The sequence below is a fragment of the Eurypyga helias genome, unplaced genomic scaffold, assembly GCF_000690775.1.
Source record: "Eurypyga helias isolate BGI_N326 unplaced genomic scaffold, ASM69077v1 scaffold22318, whole genome shotgun sequence".
NCBI classification, from domain to species: Eukaryota; Metazoa; Chordata; class Aves; order Eurypygiformes; family Eurypygidae; genus Eurypyga; species Eurypyga helias.
In genome coordinates, this window is record NW_010266663.1 from 277 (window position 1) to 18,075 (window position 17,799).

The 17,799-nt window shown below is 40.5% G+C and overlaps 1 protein-coding gene across 1 annotated transcript; it reads left to right on the forward strand.

Moving 5' to 3' along the window:
• Positions 1-342: 342 nt before the first annotated feature.
• LOC104513737 (myomesin-1-like) lies at positions 343-15,269 on the forward strand (the record flags this gene model as incomplete). The annotated part of the gene is made up of 13 exons (XM_010157188.1): positions 343-479; positions 1,335-1,479; positions 2,070-2,129; positions 2,385-2,452; positions 3,022-3,135; positions 3,807-3,894; positions 4,639-4,677; positions 4,771-4,876; positions 6,626-6,789; positions 8,191-8,227; positions 8,532-8,554; positions 10,142-10,197; positions 14,976-15,269. Coding segments are annotated over 13 exons (1,331 nt in total), but the record flags the coding sequence as incomplete, so codon positions are not given.
• Between the last annotated feature and the right edge of the window lie 2,530 nt (positions 15,270-17,799).

A 17,799-nucleotide genomic window follows, 5' to 3' on the forward strand; every position in this document is an offset into this window, starting at 1 on the left:
CATACAGACTCACATCATGCTGCAGAGATACTTGTAGTTTACCTTTGAAATACTTATCCTTCTGTAGGATGGAGGGGCACCAGCATAACTCAAATCCTGAACACTTATAGTCTATACAGACCTAGTGATTGAAGGAAGGATCAAAAGATTAAATCTTGTCTGTCATCCTATGTATATGTGGGTGGAAAGGCATTCTGTGTATATGAAGAGCTATCATAAGCTAGTTACCTTGCATACAGTACCCAAGCATGAAAGGAAGAAGTGACTTTCTGACTGTAGAAGAAAATACGTGTTGGGGCACAGGCAAAGTATACGCTTCATACTTGTCTTTCTTCTTTGTAGCTGTCCCACTTGCCTCTGAGTTGGCAGTGGAAATTTTGGAAAAAGGAGAAGTAAGATTCTGGTTGCAAGCTGAAAAACTCTCTGGCAATGCAAAGGCCAACTTTGTATTTAATGATAAAGAGATTTTCAATGGAGAGGTAAGCCTTTTCATTGCTTACATGCGTTTGCATTTTTGTGAGTATTACTGTGTTTCAAATATACTTCCAGTCAGTGTTCCACGCTAATGCATTTTCATGAGAATAACGTGTCATTGCAAGCATCATTAGAAAGATCTTGTCCATAGTTCTGAGCTCCAGATGAATTCTACTGGATGCAGCTTATAAAGTGGAGACTTCCTGCCACCTTTGTGAGTACCATGTGTTCTGTTAACTAGTGGGGACCATAGGAGTTCCTGCAATAAAGTAGTCCCAGGTAAGCAGATACTGTGGTCTTCAAGGAGTCACTGCAGTAGCCCAGATTCAACCTCCCTCTGTCGTCTGTGGCCCTGTCATACTCTTGTGCTCAGTTCTCAGCTCTCTTTGCTGTTGGGAGAAATTTGTTACACCAAGGGAAAATTCCCAAGTGGTTGTTTCCAGCAGCAGGACTTACTACTGCCAAAGACGTGACACAGCATGCTTTTGTTTCAACACTGATAGGAGGCAGGGATGGAGCATTCTACACAAAAATCTTATAAAAATATCATCATACCAAAGAAAGTGTTATTCTGAAGAAATGCAGCTCTCAACCTTGCAATGAAAAAAACCAACAGTACTTAGCATACAACAGACATGTCACATGCATGCACAGCATCAGTAAATAGACTACACTTTTAACAAATTTTGTATTTATTTGGTTATATGTTTAGAACTGGAGCTTAGAGATAGTGAGAAACTGAGTAAGTGGGAGTCTGAATAAAGAAAAGAGATTTTCACCTAAACATACCATATAACATTTGACAAATATTTTGTGACTTTGATATCCATTAATTGTTCCTTTACTCTCCATTCCTGAAGAAATATAAAATGAAGGTGGACCAGAAGACTGGCCTTGTTGAAATGATTATGGATAAACTTGAGGACAAGGATGAAGGGACTTACACTTTCCAACTGCAGGATGGAAAAGCAACCAATCAATCCAGCCTTGTCCTCATTGGTGATGGTAAGATAATCCATGTTACACAGTAGGCTGGAAACATTATACCAAGGCTACCTCAGCTGTCATCTTCACTTTCCGTTGTTTTCAATACCAATTGATGTTCCAGTGTTTGTCTGCCGCATGGGACAGGGCATGTGTGTGAACTGCTATTTTTAAAGTTCTGAGAGGAAGGGAAATTGTTACAGAAATGTCAAATATTGTAGCCCATCATGGTTTGCTTTTCTATGGGTGGAATGAAAACTTCCCATGCAAAAAGCCAATTCAGCTGAGAACACATATCTGCACCTCTTAGAGCTCAAGCGGCTTGCTGACTGTCGCTGCTCATTTTCCTTTCTACTGAGAGCAAGAAGTAGCTGTATGATTGGGGATTACACTTCATCAGACAGGACATATTAAACTCCTGATGACTGCAAGCAGCTAGGAAAGTTGCGTTAGCTGTAATCAGCTTCCGACCCTTTGAAATGTTCAATGAAAACTTGACCCTGTGGCAGGATTCTCACGGACCTCCAAGGGACAGAGTTGCACATAACTGCTATAGTGACAAACGGCACACGATGTTTAACCTTGTATTTCTTGCTGGTTTTAATTCCTAGTATTCAAGAAGCTGCAGGATGAAGCAGAGTTCCAGAGAAAAGAGTGGCACAGGAAACAAGGTGATAATATGGATATTTATAAGAATCACATATGTGTTAGCCTATTAAAAGTTTGTTTATATTTTTATATGTCAATTTGAAATAGAGGATTTTGTTCTGTTATATGGTTGCTTACCTTCTGAAGCAGAAATAGGAAAAATAAAACCATGTTAAAATCTAACAGTATTCCTGTCAGGAAAAACATACTTGCCTTTGGGTTTATATTGTAAATACCGTTCCTGTGACCTTTAAAAATATATCTGTAATTTTAAACAGGTCCTCATTTTGTGGATAAACTGGGATGGGAAGTTACCGATGACTGTAACGTGATGTTGAAATGTAAGGTAAGGGGCAAGGAAAACCTTGAGTGCGATGTTCACAGCACTTCGACCTACCCACTGCTTAGACGGCGGCAGTGGGAAGGGACTAGCGGCGTGCCCTTTGCCTGTGTACTCCCAGCTGCACTTTGGATCGCAGAGACTCTGAAGGCTAATCAGAGGGGCGACTGCTCATTGTGTGTAATAAAACACCTTGGAAAATAGCTTGAACCTTTTCCTTCAGGCCTGCCAGTCATCCATCCAGGAAAAGGCACCTGAATAGGAAAGACAAGTCTTTGTAAATCCTGTGACTTTTTCATTTTTGGCTGGTTTCTGTGTGTAGAAATCCCCTGGGCAGGATCCACTGGTTCCCTGGGCTCCTTGAAGCTGTTGACAGCTCTTTTCTCTCTCTTTTCATCCCTGCTGTTTTCCCTCTTGCACCCACCTTGTTAAAACGGAGGCCTGCAATAACTCGCTGCAATCAAGTTGTAGGGCTTCCTGTTCTTTGAGAGACTTGAACGGGCTAACCCTTGCGGCACGAAGTCCCCCTGCTCAAGTGAAGAGAATAATTACGATGTGGTTTTCATCCGTCTTAGGTGGCTAATATTAAGAAGGAAACACACATTGTGTGGTACAAAGATGACAGGGAGATAATGGTAGATGAAGAACACGACTTCAAAGACGGTGTGTGCACTCTGCTGATATCCGAGGTGAGTGACGGTCCTTGTCAGCCCTTGGCTGAAGTTAGTGTTACGGATTCAGATGAATGATACGATCTAAACTGATATTTCAGCAGAACAATCAAAAAAGGAAGTGGGTGTTAAAAATGGAAAAAAACTCGCCAGACGTCTGTGTTTTAGCTAAAGCAAATGTCTGTCTGTAAGTGCTCGTTCAGATTTTCAGGAAATGATGACAGAAGAGATAATAAGCTTGTCACTTCCTTCGCATGTCAGTTTAACAACAGAATGAGACCGCATTTACGTTGCGGATGGCATTTGGAAAGCACTTGTCACTCAGTCTTTCCGAGGACCACCCTCTCGGAGTCACCAGGGAGGTCTGGTCAGTACCCAGCCTTGCTGCAGCCTGGGGTGTGACCTGCATTCACCACTTCAACTCTTTGCTCTTGGTTCTTTGGCTGAGGAAGAGAAGAAGTGTCAGGGGCTCCTGGGGCTGGGGGCTCCCCCATGGCCACAGGCCAAGGCCCATCCCACCACCCTGGCCAGGAGCAGGGCAGCTGGGGGGCACTGGGGCAGCTCCAGCCCTGGGACTTCAAGCACCTCCCTGGGGATGGGGACGGGACGTCAGTTGGGTTCAGGATTAAAACCTAAATTTTTCTACAGTAGTAACTATTCTGAATGGTTTTACCATTACAATATTGCAGTTTTCTAAGAAAGATGCTGGCACCTATGAAGTCATACTGAAGGATGACAGAGGGAAGGACTCCAGTGAGCTAAAGCTTAAGGACACAGGTCAGAGCCACTTTCTGCATGCGGTCAGCCACGCCAGCTGATAGCCTAGCCGCTCGACAGCAAGCACGTTTGGACAACTGCATGTGTCACCTTCCTGTGGCTTTGTTCCTCTTGTGTATAAGAATATCTCGTTAGAAAAAATGAGGTTTTTCAGTTCAGATAATATTTGAATACAGCTTATTGCACCTGGATTCTGTATAATTTTGGGAGAATACAGTGACTAATGCCAGGCAAAATAACAGGCTTCCTCAGGGAACCATCAGTAGAGTAAATCTACAAGTATAGAAAGAAATACAGAATTAGAGAATTTTAAAAGATTTCACATTTTTTATTATGTTTTGCCATTCATTTATTTAACAGCCTTTACACTCATTGTGATTATTATATTTAAAAATTTCAGTTAGGTTTCCGAGCAAGGGGAGATAAACCTATCCATTAGAGAGTGTATATATGGGTTAGCATTCCAACTGAATAGTGTAATTTACAGGAAAAAACCCCACCATAATATAGTTTTGTTCAGCTGCAGCAGTATTCATCAGGGCTGCTGCTAAATACAGTCTGGAAATCATAGAGTAACAGGCCATATTTCTGCATTACTTAGATTTCTAATATGCTTTATAAGGTAGGTCCAATTTCTTTTTCAAACCTACTGGGGAGAATATTTCAGAGGCAGTAGTTGCCCTATTACAGACTGTGATTGAACTGCAGACACTGAGTCTTAGTCTCTGGATTTTGTCTCCACAGCTTTTGCAGATCTGATGAATGAAGTATGCAGAAGGATAGGTAAGCACTTAGTTCTCTTTTCAAATGAACGACTCGTTGTCATACTCAGTGAATGGCTGCACGGCTACATAAAACCATGTGCTCTTCTTTCAGCTTTATCTGCGACAGACCTGAAAATCCAGAGCACAGCTGAGGGTATCAGGCTGTACTCCTTTGTTACTTATTATGTGGAAGATCTGAGAGTGGGCTGGGTGCACAAGTAAGTATGCAGAAGCTTTGCAAAAGGCGGTGCAATTTCCCTTTTATAGACTCTGAAAGAGTCTTGATATATGAGAGAGGTGAGACCCAGTTTTCTTCTCATCTGCCATGAGTCCTCCTCTCCTATGAGTTAGTTTCAGCGAATGAACACCCATGTGAAACCAGTACGAGAGCAGGTGGTAGTGGTGCAGGGGTCTCCTGTCATTTTCCTTGTGAGACAGATAGCATCCCATGGCATGGGACTATCAGGGCCGAGTTGCTTCAGAGCACTTCCCACCTCCCCGATGGGAGCTGCATCTCTCCCTGAATCAGTTTTAAGGAGTGGTGCAAATATAACCTGAGAGACTGACAAGCTTTGAAAGGGGCCAGTACCACGGGTTCAGAGATCCCTAGCCTGGAGGCCTGCTTGTCCAGATGCTGCAGTTCACAGGAACTGGGACAAGCAGGCGCATCTTCTTCATGCATGGGTTCATGTTAAGGAGGCAAAGCAAATTTCAGCATGTGCCCAGGGCAGTAAAATCCGGACAGCCCTTCCTGTGAGTGCTACGAACGTAACCAAGACAGACAGAGGTTTTTAAAAGAATTTGAATGCCCAGCTCCCTATAAAAATAATGGGAGTTGCATATCCAAATCCATGAGATGGCTTTGAGTTCTCAGGCGGTGCAAACAGCATGCACTGAAAAACCTAGAAAAGAAAACAACTTAGATTTGATTTAATAGTAATTGCTTCAAATCTATTACTACTATTCTTGCTGCTTCACTTCCTGTAGACATGGTAGTAGTTAGTCTGTAGGACGGAATCTGAATTACTGATCTCTCAGTAAAACTCATGTAAATGAGGCACAGAATACGCAGGATGTGCTGTAGCAGTCTGTCTGTGATTATTGACACGGATGCTAACCAGCAATGCTGTCAGAGAAATGAAGAGTTGGAGGTTTTCCTGTTTCTTGGCACCCATTTTGACCTGGTATGACCAGGAGTCCTAAACATTTCAAAACTGAAAGTAAATATGAAGTATTCTGGATTTCTCTTTCTCTCTGAATTTTCTCTCTCTTTCTTTCACTTCTCTACTTAATTTTTAGAAACTAATTTAATCTTGAAGCACATCAAATTAATTGAGTAAAAATGTTCTTTGGCCATCCAGTGTATTTGAAGTTATCAGTTTAAAGATAAAAAGAAAATTAGTAGCTTGTTTGACTAATATCTTTTGCCTCATTCAGGACAATTAACTGCTTAAGAAGACATATTTATGTCAAAGTGAATTTAACTATAAATGCCAAAGCATAGCATTGTCAGAATGCTATGGAGTCATAAAACGTTCCAACTAGGCAGACGCCATTTGTGACAAAAGTGGGGTCTACAGCCCTATATAGTTTTGTTTTGCCCAAGCAGAAGTAAACTTAGGCTAAGAAGAAAACATGACCATTTGAGGATGTGTGGATTGCCCTTCAGAGATCTGGGGTTTAAATTTGTGTAATCCTTCTATGGTTCGGGTCATAGACTAAAGTGCATGACCTTGCTGCAAGCTTTGAGGAGAGCAAGACCTCGAACAGGGAAAGACTGCCATGTCAATTCCACCCCATGGGCCCACAGCTTTATCCATTAATTTGACTTAAAAAAATTCAAAATACGGTGGCATAACATAGCACCTTGGAAATCATTTAGTAACTGCAGAGGTACTCAGCAACTCATCATGAGCAAATCCCGTTTACACCCTGGTAAAGTTAAAGGGTTGCTTTGTATTTTTCAGCGACACCCAGATTAGGTTTACAGACCGAGTGAAGACTGGTGTCACCGGGGAGCAGATCTGGTTGCAGATCAACGAGCCAACTCCACAGGACAAAGGCAAATACACAATGGAACTCTTTGATGGTAAAACAGGACACAAGAAGATGGTGGATCTTTCTGGACAAGGTAGGCCATTCCCTCGGCTAACATCATCTGTATGGGGCGTTACACTGTGGTTGGGCAGGAGCATCTATAGTGGGATCTTGCTACAGGCCTGTTACTTTTTTGGGCTGTAGAGTCTCTGTCTGTACCCAGCAGCCTGTCAGGGTTTCTGCGAACAGTGCAATTTGTTTTCCCCAACCTGTGCTCTCAGGTCGTAAGTGCCAAATGGCTTTTTCCTATTCCTAATGCCCTTCTGCGGTTTGCCGCCTGAGATGTCAGCCCAGTTTCCGAGCTATCCTACAGAACGTCTCATGTTGCTGGCATCGATTGGCACTTTTAAATACAAGTTGTAGCACTGAATGCCTTCTGTATCTTTCCCTTCCAAGTAATATTCGGAGGAGGAAGTGAGGGACAAGTTTCTTCTGTTATTTTCCTACTGTATTTCTTTGATGGATATAATAGGGCTCCTTATTCTTCAGAAATGTCAAGACTGGTCCCATTCATCAGCATGATGAAGGACTGTTAGGGGAGCAGCTAAAATTATTTGCATTGACTGTTGGAAGCTTTTATTCTGAGCGACCTCTCAGATCATAAGGAACAGACTAACTCCTTCCAAAATGTTGAGTTTCCATTCCCAGCTACTCCCATCCCTAAAGCTTCACTTTGGGTCTCCAAGCTCTGTGTAAGGGCAATAACCTTATGATCACCTCCATGTCACTCCTGTTCTAATCTGTCCCACCTTCTGAGATTTCAAAGCAAAGAGGTTGATCTCCCACATCATGGTAGCTTAGCCTGGATTTATGAAGGAGACAGCAGTTTGCTGTTTGGCTTGTGCATGGCCATCAGTGTGATGCTGTGGAGCAGATGTGAAAAGCACTTGGAAAAACAGACCTCTTGTATTTCACAAGTCAGTGGTCTGCAAAGTGGGGTGCATGCAAGATGATGGCGTGTGGGAAGAAAATATGAGAACTTCAGTAGTACATCTATATAATGTATAGATAAATAAGCATATATTAGGAGTGAATGCTTAAAGAATTTTTATCAATAGAGGTGCACCATGAAAAATGTTTGAGAGACCACTGCTGTAAGCTATGGTTTAGGTGGTCTATTGTGGGTTTCTTCCCTTGTTTTGTGAGATAATTGCAGCCTATTGCTCTCCTGCTACCTCTTTGTCTTAAAGCCTAACTTTTAGAAGAAAAAAAAAAGCGTGTTTATGCATTCATGTGTATATATGACAACTGCCATATACAAGATGGCCTTTATTTGTTGAACTATTCAGCATTTTAGGGCTTATACAATATACAGGCATGCATCCATTAAGATTTCTTTACTAATGTCTACATTTAACATTTTTTTTCTATAATTTAAATTTGTGGTGGTTTTTCTCTGAACTGACCTTTAAAATCAACTTTTCTCTTTACAAAGCATTTGATGAGGCCTTTGCTGAGTTCCAGAGATTAAAGTAAGTATTATGCCACAGTAATGGCAGCCATAAAGTAAAAACAGTATTTGTTTGTTTCATGCTGGAGCAAACTATATCTTATGAAACAAATCCTAGTCCTACAGAAGCCCATAGGAGTTTTGCACGTGAGTTCTTTGGTGTAACTCTTATATAACGATGAGGTAATGAAGAAAAAGCAGTGTTGCCAATTGCTGAGAGAGATTTTCCTTAACATGTTAAAAGTAGTTTAAAAGATAAGCTATTTTTCAATTGCTCTAACTAAACCTTAACTGAATTAGGCTTTCTTTTTGTTTCCCAACTCCAGGCAAGCCGCGATTGCAGAGAAAAGTAAGTGGGCCTTCTCTGACTTTGGTTGCAAAAAGCTGTTTATGAAGGTTTTCTTCCTCTCCCGGAAGGTTGTGTGTCAGGAAAGAGAGGGCACGTATACATGTGTATGCGCATGCGCTCATCGTAAAACAAATTTGTCCCTACACCAAGGAGAAGCAAGGAGAGAGGTCTTTTAGGGATTTAACATTGGTGCCCACTGCAGCTCATCACACCATAGTTATGGGTTGTGTTGAGCTCCTATTCTTACTTTCAGTTAGCCTTCTCTAAAAATTAGCTTCATTGTTGAGATCTCTCACGCATGTTCTCCGGACAAAAGTCACTTTGTTTTCAAAGATGGAGAAAATCACTTGGCTAGTTTTGAACTGTCTAAAATGTCAAATGACTCTGCATTACATACAGAAATGAGTAAGAAAGCAACAGTAGCTTTTGCATTGCTTAAAGACAAATCCCCAAATCTACTCTTACTTTTGCCTGTGTGTCAATTCCAACATACAAAAGTCCGTATAAATTACTTACGGAAAAATAATTTGAATTCAACTTGAACTATTAAGCTCACTATTCTCCCTATTTACAGAAAAATGCATGAAAAATATGTAACGTCAAAAATTCTCCCACTGCAGATGACATTCAATCCTGTATAAAAATGAAGGCAGAACTGGAATCTGAAAAGTTATTGGAGAAAACGTGTGGAGAGATCTGAGCTAACTCTCCTCCTGGACATACATTCCAAACAGAGCAGGGCTTGGATCTGTGCAGTGATCCCTACGTGTCCCAGCTGAGACAGCCTGAAGGGATCAGTAATATCCCTGCCCTGGGCACTTCATTTTTAACTCTGAACCATTTTTAAGGGGCTGGCATGTTAATTGACATAACACAGTCCTCTTCCCGGTCTCATGAGGTTGTTATCTCCATGCTCCAGAATACATTTAAGAGGAACATTCTGTGTAGTCATTTCCTTCCTCTGCCACGGTCCACCAAGACTTTTAATGAACAAAATCCATATTCCAGAAAAGTGCCCCAAAACCAGCATGTGATCAGCTTATTTGTATTTATGGAAGATTCCCATGGAACTTTGAGATTAAAACTAGACCAGATACTGATCTCATTTACACTCATTTGCATACAAAGCAGTGCAATTTCAGTGCTGTCACTGAGACTGTCTTTGTATTTAGACCAAAACCTAATCTCCATCACTTTACTAGCTGCTATTCATTTTCCATTTGGAAACACAACATTTTTAGTTTATGACATTAGAGTTTTAGAGCACCAAATCTCAAAAATTCAAATTTATTTTTGTGCACTCAGAAGTAACACTGAATTGATGGCAAAATCTGCAGGACACAGCACATGTACCTCAATTCCCCTCTGTAAGTGATTGACACCAGCTATTAACACATTTTGCTGTGAAGTCAACGTTTTTTAGCATCCAAATGGTGTGCTAAGAATGCTGAATAGCTCTCTGCTAGCACAGATACCAGAGACAAGTTGTACATAAATAAGATAAAAAGAAAGATCTAGAGGGGAAACAGAATCTGGGACACAATTGATTTTGAGACACTAAAGAAAATTTTTCTTATTTCTTTCCAGATCGTGCACGCGTACTTGGAGGTTTGCCCGATGTTGTCACCATCCAGGAGGGCAAGGTACAGTAAATTAACTGAAGCTTCGCACAACAGCCCAACAGCTTGAATGCCTTTCAGTGATGGGAAAATATTCACTTTTTTTAAAGATTCCATCTTTAAAATCTGCCACATTATTTATTCATCCTCTGCCTTCTGTACATAATTCAACGGTCTTGCACAGATGGGTTTATGTATTCAGGGCAGTGCCTTTTCTTCAGCATTAGATAGAAGTGAGATGACAATGTGAGTCGAGACTAAAACTCCTTATGTAACCAGCTCTTTAAAAATTCATGCACAGGTTTCACAGATTTTTTTTGTAACAGGGTATCAGAGAACTTTAATTCCTTTTTTACAAGATAGCTAGTCATTCTGTGTCTTTTGCAGTTAACCTCCTTGCAATGTGGCATGATAGTCACGCCTGTCAAGGCTGGCTTTTCAGTGGTGTAAAAGTAGTAAACCATAACAACTCAATTCTCATCCAGACAAAAGGAGAAAGTTTTCTCTGTTTCATCAGGACAAATGGGAAGGGAGTCAAAAGAAGTCACTGGTGTTACACTTGATTATATTAGCAGAGTTTAGATGAAAGATTATTGTAACGCACTCCCAGAGGAACATGGCTGCATCGAAGCTTGAGCACAGAACGGGTGACCCAGAAAGTCAGTTCTCAGGCTCACAAGCTTTTCCCAGCAAGCTGCTTCTACAAGTTGTTGCTTAAGAGTACTGAGGCCAAGAAGCGCCTGCTCTTCACTTCCTGCTGGTCTGCCACTAGCCGGTTCCTCTTTACAGTGTGTGCGAACATTGAAATAGGGCATGTGAATGTCACTGAAAACCTCTAACGTGACAACTGCTGTAAGACAGCTTCCTCATATTTCTGTCTTTGTCTGCAAGTAGGTCAGCTGGTTAAAACTGTTTGATTATAAACTGAGCAAAAGTGCTAAGGGTCCAAAATCTTGGTCTGAATCGCTTAACAATGCAAGATATACCATAGCCAACAGATAGTGGACTGGAGCACTTCAGGGAAAATTAACCATCTTAATGAAGAAATTATTTAAAATTTGACTGAACCCTTCATTAAAGGATTTAACAATTTAGGAAATGCTGTAGAACTAAGAAGCATTCATATGAGCATTGTAACTGCAGGTAGAAGACACAACAGTTGCAGATTCTCGTCTAATGGTGCTTGTTCTTGGAGATGAGATTCTAGTGCTACTTTGGCAGGGCATATATATTTGGGTGGTTATTATCAGTTTTAAGCTTTCTGCCAAAAGAGAGCTGATATGAAGCCGAGTATGAACTCCCTAAAGCAAAATGCACGGTGTTTAGAAAAAGGGAGTTTGTAATGAGTTGCAAAATCTTACCCAGACACACACTGTCCTTGACAGCAGGGATGTTTGAATAAGTGACTGAAAAACTCCCAGAACTCGAGACAAACATCCTTGACCTTATGTTTCTGGATACAGTAGATGATAGTTTTGAGAAACAGAGTAGGACAGAAAGCAATCAGGGAAAACAGTGCTTGTTTGGGTGGTGTTGGCTCATCTGTCTGTTGTTTGCATCTATGCTGGAGAGAGGGGAATGCAGTTCTCTGTCGTGTAATTCAGGCTAATCGTACAATCAGCAAGGATTTTGAAAAACAGTAAATGAGGTACCAGAGGACTGGCAATTGCAAGCTTTGATTCTGAAAGCAAGTGCAGCCATAACTACAGAGTTATATGAGCAGATTGGTATCCCTAATTTGAACTCCCAAGCATATGCAAGTCTTAAACTTAATGCCGTGACTGTGATGCTATTTATTAGCTTTTTCATGTGAGCTGAAGAGTATGTGTGAGAAAGAACGAACCAGTGTTTACCCAGTGTTAGTCAAAGAGCATTCCAGATGGCCTAAGAGGCTTCCACTGATACATGGAAACGCTCTTCAGCAGTGTGACATAATTGGAAAAGGCTAAGTGTTATTTCATATTAGGGAGGAATTTGACCTGACAGAGAATACTAGCATAAGTTTTGTGTACAGCTGGCCAAATTAACCTAAATGGCTGTTTTAATGAAGGCCTGTAAGTGATTGAGGGCTTTTATTTTTAAAAGGAGAAGCTTAGGATTCTGACAGATGGACACTTTCAGACCTAGAAACAGCAGGTTGCATCCTTCTGCTCATCAACTCCCCACCCTCCCCTTCTGGCAGGTGCCCTCACAGGTAGGCTGGAAAGAAGGGCGCAGGTTCCCATGACCGAGTTGCTTCAATTAACTCACTGGCATCTCAGCCCAAACCACCCATGGATGTGAGTTTGTGCTAACATGCAAGAGGAAGGGCAATACTTGAAATACAGTGACGCTTTTCTCTCTGCCACCTGTACTACCCTACTCAAGACAATCTGCAGTGAAAGGCAGAAAAAGTTGGGGGGCACAAAAGGTCTTGCACCTGATGCCAAGTGCACATGCCTCGATGCCCCCGGTCCAGACTTACAGGAACTCTGTGTGGAGTTCTGAAATACCGAGATCCAGTTCAAAGCGATGGGTTTTAGTCACACAGGATTTTTCAGATCGTTCAGATTTCTTGATAGATTTCATTCACTCACCACAACATCTAGACAGGTTTCCAGTCCTTCCCTCTGCCTCCCCAACAGTCAGTCCCGAACCATGACTTCTCCTTGTCTAAGGCTCCATAATTATGGAATTACCTTCCAGAAAGCCAAAGATCTCACCATCCATGCAGTGAATGATAAGATACAGCTCTGCACATTGGTAACTGGAAAATAAGTAAGAGTTGGTAAGATAAAGAGGAGCACGGATGTCAAAACAAGAACTAGTGATGCAAGGTTAAGCAAAATGCAGCTATTTTAAGGAATTATTTAGAAGAAAAAAAAGAATCATTACCGCTGCTTGAATCTCTAATTCAAAAAGTACTGACACCACTTCAAATGCCTGAGGTTTTAGTGAATATTGGTGAATAATGCCACCAATAGAGCTGCCTGGCCATGGACATCAGCTCATTAGTATCTTGGAGTGGCAGCTGGGGCCACTCGGTGATGATCTCTTTCTTGCTGGAGAATCAGAAGACAGTAAAGAAATACCGAGCACCTGAAGGGAGCCATATGCAATGCCTGGCTGAGGGCATGTTTGTATTGAGAGCGATAAGGAAGAGGGGGGAAATGTAAACCCTCTTGTTTTCTCCTTTGTTTTTCAAAAAGATGGACTGATCCAGCAGTCAAAACCACATTCACACCAGTGGGCTATGACAGAAGGCAGTCAACAGCCCCACGCGGTCACCAGCCGCAGGTGCTGCAGGAAATCAGATAGAGGCCCTTATCACCATGCCATAACCACCCCTCACTTGGAATCTGCCTTTCCTTCGGTACCAAGAATTGTGTGCTGTTGACGAAGGAAGGACTTCCCCCTCCCTTTTGTCCTCATTTTGAGGACGTGGAATTTATTTCTATTTTGTTGTCAGAGGTGCAAAAATCTTTTGTTTGTATAGAGGTATCAATTTTTTCCGCTCGCTTCAACAGCCTTCTGGGTATCTGTTTTCTGTCCCACCTTCCACCACCCCACTGACACATAAGAAACAGAGAGGTGAGGGGAAGGTAGCCTGTTAAATAGATTTCTCGCTGTAGCTTTTTATCATGACAGCCTATAGGGCCAACAATGTGAGCGCTCTTCTGTTGCCTCCATTTTTGATGTGTTTTTATCGAGAGCTTTTTAAAAAAAAAAAGTAAGAGAAACTTGATTCCAGTCAAGTGGCAGCTTGTCCATTCCTCATGTATCACTTAGGCCGTTCCTAATGAACCACTGCAGACCATTTTCTCTGCAGGAAGAATTCTTCAATTTCCATTAAAAAAAAATTTTACTTCGAGTAACTTAAGTTTGGACCAATTTATTATTTAATACTTAGACATAAATGGATTACTTCCTAAATAAGGTCCAGAGAAAGGCCTACATATCACTGAATTTTCATATAACGTTTTTAACATTCATCTCTCTGATGTTCACTTTGGCAAACTCATTTTGGCGAAGATTCCCATGGTGTTTATATGTACTGGTATCTCCCAAACATGAAGTTCTCAGCTGAGAACACAAAACGGGAGGCTTGAACATTGTGTGCACGACAGACTCGCCAGCCTACGGAAAGTATACAACTGGCAGTGATCTCTCCAACAACTGACTCTCTGATAATGAAGATAATCCCTTCAGTCTGATGGGACTGAATTCAGCCCTTAGAAACATTACTAACATCAAAGAGAAATACTTATACAAACACCAAAGAAAGGGTGAAGCCTGCATTGATTTCAGTTAAAAATAGTTTTACAGAAGTGCGTAAAACAATTCAAGTCTCTTGAGAGAGATGTCAGGAAATAGTTTAAAAAGATCCTAAATTAAACAAAATATTCCAGGGACACTTTGCTCTTAGTTATTTAAAAAGGAACTTCTGTGAGCTTAATGCAAACAACTCCATTTGGTGTTTTCTCAAATTCTCATTTCTGGTCTACCACACAAATGCAGATAATATCTGATTTTATATTAAACAATATGCATGGAGGAAGATCTACTAATGATTATGAGAGCAGAGAAGAAGGTCCATAAAATATTGAAAGGTTTTAATGGAGTTTTTGAATTGAGTTCCTTCTTTTCCTCTACCATACAGCAGACTGACAAAAACTATTGATTACTGAAGATGATATGCATCCATTTACTAAAAGCAGGAAGCTAAATAGGGGGTTGGAACATCTGGAGAGTCAGGCATAGAAAAACACAGAAAATATTTACTTACTCTTACCTGTAATTCATTTTGTACTTTTTTTCTGTAGGCACTTAACCTTTCTTGTACTGTCTGGGGAGATCCTACTCCAGAGGTTTCATGGCTGAAGAATGAAAAATCATTTGTATCAGATGCTAACTGCATGCTGAAATTTGAATCTGGAAAAAATGTCAGCTTTACCATTACTGCTGTGTCCACACTCGACTCTGGGAAATACAGCATTGTGGTGAAGAACAAGTACGGCACAGAGACCAGCGATGTCACTGTAAGTGTGTTCATACCTGAGGAAGAGAGACAGTCTGAGCAAGAGAAAAAGAAAGAAGATAAGAAAACGAAAGCCTGAATTTTAGACTAGGAAACAGAAATATGTGGGAGATTTTGGATGTCAGGCTGACATAATCTGTGTGTCTAACTGGCTTTCTGCTTTAGCAGGCAGCCTTGGATTTTTCCATTCATTTCACTTTTGCTTCTAACACACTTAATTGTGCCAGGGAAAACAGGGCCTTTCCTAGATATTTTCTTCCTGCTGACTTCACAGAACCTAGTTGCAGCATCTTCAGCCACGCTGCCTGTGAACACAGGTCCTTTGACCCTCTTCCTGGAGCATTTGACCATACAGCTAAAATGGAACGGGTGCAGTATTGTTTCAGTGGGGGCAACTGATGAGGTAGATGGAAAGATCACAAATGATCGAGGCATTTTTAAGCAGTAGTTTAGATTTGTTCCGATTTTGATAAAGTAGCATAGATGGAATGCATTAGAGAATTAAATCATGGAGAAATTAGTGCTGTGTTTTGTCTACATTAAGGCCCTTTTGTATTGCTGTGTTAATTTAGAGAGGCCTTAATATGGATGTCATTTACATCCATAAATATTGTTTAAACTGCCCAATTGGGGTAAAAGTACTGTAACATAAATGAAAATTAGGCTTAGGAGGAATGTGTGTGTGTGTGCGTGTCTGCAAAAATGTATGAACTCTCCACTATGTTCACAAATAAACAGAATTCACTTTCCTTCTGTCACAAGCTTGTTTCACTGTGTCTTGTTTTACTAGTCACGGCTCTGGTAGTTGTGCACAGTATCGTAGAATCTGAATGCTTTCACCTCTGTAACTACCCCTAGATTCCCTTGAGATCCCTGTTAATCTTCACTTTACTCTCCACAAAACTCACAGTAGCATCTCTTCACACCTTTCTGTCCAGACACTACTACTTCACATCTCAACTCAAGAAGGTCTATTTGCAAATTCAGGCACAGGAGTAGTCTCATGCAATTCAGTGGACCCGCTCATGAATTTTGATTTTAAGGGTGTTGGGTATGTATTTCGTTAGACTGAGACCTTAATTGATGTCATCCAAACTTAACATTGGAGATCAGAAATAATATATTTTGTCAGAACCTTTTAAAGCTACAAAAAAAGAATCTTCACAGGAACATAGGAAAAAAAAATGGTGGGTTTTTTTTTCCATACAAAATGTTTTGGACAAAACCCATTTGTCCAGATCTTTGAACACACTTATATAGACTAAGAACTACATCAGCTCTTTTACAACAATGTCAATGATTATTTTTAGCTGAGGAAGAGCAACAGCATGTGTATATATGTGTCCATCCTGCTGGGAATATATATGATATATACCAGTGATATAATATAAATCATGTATCATATCTATGTATCATACCTAATATATATCTCATAAATACATAATCGCAGCAGTTATCAGCCCAATTGCTAATTAGGAGAGCAGTGTCCCATATTAATAATTCCTTTGATTACTAGTCTCACAACAGCACGATTCTTCACACCAAAATCTAACGTACGTATTTTCAGTGTAAGCATAATCTGTGTGCACGTTTCACACACTTCCTCTTGCCATGCCTCGCTGCTGTGTCTGCAGGCATGCTGCTGTTTCCCAGGCACCCATTTTGCTGCAGTACTGACATTTCTGTGAGGATGCCACTAGTCAGTGCCGTACAGTTAATGCTCACTTAAACCCTTGCCATCGGAGGTTTGCTGTCAGCTAACATTAAAGTGAAGTGGAAGCATGACGGAATTCTTAATGGCTCAGGTAACAATAGAATCAACGCTGTTATCAATAGTGAAAGTGGTAATTTTTGCAACATGTAATATATTTTTCTTAACCAGTTTCTATAAAGGGCTAATTATTATGATCATACTGATTAAAAAAATCCAGATTTAGATCAAATATATGACCTATCAAAACACATTTAGCATGTGCTTAACTTGATGGGTGAATAGTACCACCGGTTTCAAGGAACATTTTAAGTTTATCTGGTACAAATATTGTTTTCTTCCAGAATACACTGCACAGCACAGGGATTTTTAATATGAAATTATGTAAAACTGATGTGTTTTCAGCATTTCACATAACCAGTGTATGTATTCACACAGCCTCTTCTTCTCCTAAAATAGGTAAAACTCAAATATCAATCTTGGTGATGTTATTGCAATTTTAATATTTAAGTGTGTAATTATGTACATTAATGAATTGATATCTGTTAAAAAAATTTCAGTATATTTAGTCACAGCAGCTGTGTCTCAGAAAAAGTAAAGAGCTTAATTTTTGAATTTTCAAAATATAATCATGAGAATAGCTGTAATTTGAGACACAGCGATCTTTCTGAGTTTAAAGAACTGATGTCAAACTATGTGATAATTTTGCTTCGTATGACATGAAGCCAATTCAAGGATGATAAGAGCAGGTCACTCCTCCTTGGCCTCAGGACATACACCTTAAATGCAAGCGTCACATCACTTCCATCCTCCAGAGTGCAAATAAGAATATGACTTGCTCTTCGCAATACCTGATAATGGATGTTTATTCCTTAGCTTTAGCGTATTTTTAATAACG